The sequence below is a fragment of the Cyprinodon variegatus genome, unplaced genomic scaffold (genome assembly GCF_000732505.1).
Source record: "Cyprinodon variegatus isolate N-32 unplaced genomic scaffold, C_variegatus-1.0 Scaffold2504, whole genome shotgun sequence".
Lineage (NCBI taxonomy): Eukaryota > Metazoa > Chordata > Actinopteri > Cyprinodontiformes > Cyprinodontidae > Cyprinodon > Cyprinodon variegatus.
In genome coordinates, this window is record NW_015152957.1 from 13,102 (window position 1) to 15,384 (window position 2,283).

At 62.4% G+C, this 2,283-nt stretch overlaps 1 protein-coding gene across 2 annotated transcripts in view; it reads left to right on the top strand.

The window, feature by feature from the left end:
• galnt11 (polypeptide N-acetylgalactosaminyltransferase 11) overlaps window positions 1-2,283 on the top strand; it is a 16,206-nt gene that overhangs the window by 6,756 nt on the left and 7,167 nt on the right. For both annotated transcript variants that reach the window (XM_015369138.1, XM_015369137.1), the window contains exons 2-8: window positions 246-453; window positions 535-658; window positions 736-902; window positions 980-1,105; window positions 1,173-1,422; window positions 1,893-2,010; window positions 2,081-2,233. In XM_015369138.1, coding sequence (XP_015224624.1) covers window positions 276-453; window positions 535-658; window positions 736-902; window positions 980-1,105; window positions 1,173-1,422; window positions 1,893-2,010; window positions 2,081-2,233 — 1,116 coding nt within the window. In that variant the 5' untranslated portion in view covers window positions 246-275. The remainder of the gene's footprint in view (window positions 1-245; window positions 454-534; window positions 659-735; window positions 903-979; window positions 1,106-1,172; window positions 1,423-1,892; window positions 2,011-2,080; window positions 2,234-2,283) is intronic.

Consider the following 2,283-nt stretch of genomic DNA (forward strand, 5'->3'; position numbering starts at 1 on the left):
GGGTCAGCCGGGTTCTGGTCGGGTCAGACGGCTCCTGGTCGGGTCAGACGGGTCCTGGTCGGGTCAGCCGGGTTCTGGTCGGGTCAGACGGCTCCTGGTCGGGTCAGACGGGTCCTGGTCGGGTCAGACGGGTCCTGGTCGGGTCAGACGGGTCCTGGTCGGGTCAGACGGGTCCTGGTCGGGTCAGACGGGTTCTGGTCGGGTCAGCCGGGTCTCTGATGTCTCTCTCTCTCTCTCTCCATCAGTGTGATGTGAGCGATGCTCGCTCGGCCACCATGCCCGGGGTCACGCTGCGGTACTTCTGCTATGGCTGCCTCATCTCCTCGGCAACCTGGTCCGTCCTCCTCTACCTCTACTTCCTGCTGGGGGCGGAGCCTAGCAGGAGCCCCGTCCAGCACCGTCCAATCAGCAGGGCCGTCCCAGACAGGGGGGCGGAGCTTTCCTCAGAGATGGGTGAGTTTGGTGCCGTCTGGTAGTTCTGGTTCTGGTTCCGGCCGTTCTCAGCAGAACCAGAGGTTCTGTTCGTGTCTGCAGGGATGATCTTCAACCAAGCGGACCAGGAGGTCCGGGACACGGGCTACCACCGCCACGCCTTCAACGTGCTCATCTCCAACAGACTGGGCCACCGCCGACCGCTGCCCGACACCAGAGACCCTCAGTGAGTACGGCGCCGCTCTGCCGGGGCCCAGCGGGGCCGCCTGATGGTTCTGACCCGAATGCCGCCATCTTTGTCAGGTGTCGGCAGAAGTCCTACCCCCCCGCTCTGCCCGCCGCCAGCGTGGTGATCTGCTTCTTCAACGAGGCGTTTTCCGCTCTGCTCAGAACCATCCACAGCGTCCTGGACCGGACCCCCACCCACCTGCTGCACGAGATCATCCTGGTGGACGACCACAGCGAGCTAGGTAAGCCGGCGGGCCCCCGGCGGCCCCCGACGGGCCCCGAGTCCGGACACAACGTGCTGACTGGTGTTCTGCTGCAGAGGAGCTGCAGGCGGACCTGGACCAGTACATCAAAGACGAGCTGCAGGGGAAGGTGAAGCTGATCCGGAACCAGCAGAGGGAAGGCCTGATCAGAGGGCGGATGGTGGGAGCCTCCCACGCCACAGGTACCCGCCATCGCCCCTCCCACACACCTGGGCATGTAGACATGGACTCACCTGGTTCTGTGTCCAGGGGACGTCCTGGTCTTCCTGGACAGCCACTGCGAGGTGAATGAGGCGTGGCTGCAGCCGCTCCTGGCGCCCATCCAGAGAGACCGGCGGACCGTGGTCTGCCCCGTCATCGACATCATCTCCGCCGACACCCTGGCCTACTCGCCCTCCCCCATCGTCAGGGGCGGCTTCAACTGGGGGCTCCACTTCAAGTGGGACCCGGTGCCGCCGGCGGCACTGAGCGGCCCCGAGGGGCCCACTGCTCCCATCAGGTAAACCCCGGAACCAGAGGCTCCAGAGCCCCGCCTCCCGGCCTGACCCGGGCCTGACCCGGTCCGTAAGGTTCTGGATGATGAAACTTTCCATTTCCTTTACAGTACGGATGCACGGCACTGATGGTACCGGTACTGAGCGGTACCGTGCACTGATGGTACCGGTACTGAGCGGTACCGTGCACTGATGGTACCGATACTGAGCGATACCGTGCACTGATGGTACCAGTACTGAGCGGTACCGGTACCGACCGATAGGGTGCCAGCATTAATCAGTCATATTTTATTAGAACAATCAGTGATTTCACTCAGAGAATCATCAGCAGTCGGATCAGAACCTCTGACCCGGTTCTGCCTGATCCGAGAGTTTTCCTATCAGCTTTGAAATATCACAGATTCTTGGTCCAGGAGGTTCAGGAGTTCTGGAGGACTAACTCATTGGGCCCGGCTGCGTCCCTCTGTCCCCCCAGGTCCCCCACCATGGCGGGCGGCCTGTTCGCCATGGACAGGAGCTACTTTGAGGAGCTGGGCCGCTACGACGGAGGGATGGACATCTGGGGAGGAGAGAATCTGGAGATCTCCTTCAGGGTGAGCGCTCTGTTTTCCAGAGGGTAAGTGAAGGCAGTGTTCCGCCCAGCTCAGCTTCCTGTTTCCTCAGATCTGGATGTGTGGGGGCCAGCTGCTCATCGTCCCCTGCTCCAGAGTGGGACACATCTTCAGGAAGAGGAGGCCCTACGGCTCCCCAGGAGGACAGGACACCATGGCCCACAACTCACTGAGGCTGGCCCACGTCTGGATGGACGACTACAAGGTTCAAACACCACCGCTGTCCATCTCTGACCTCACTTCCTGTCTGTGACC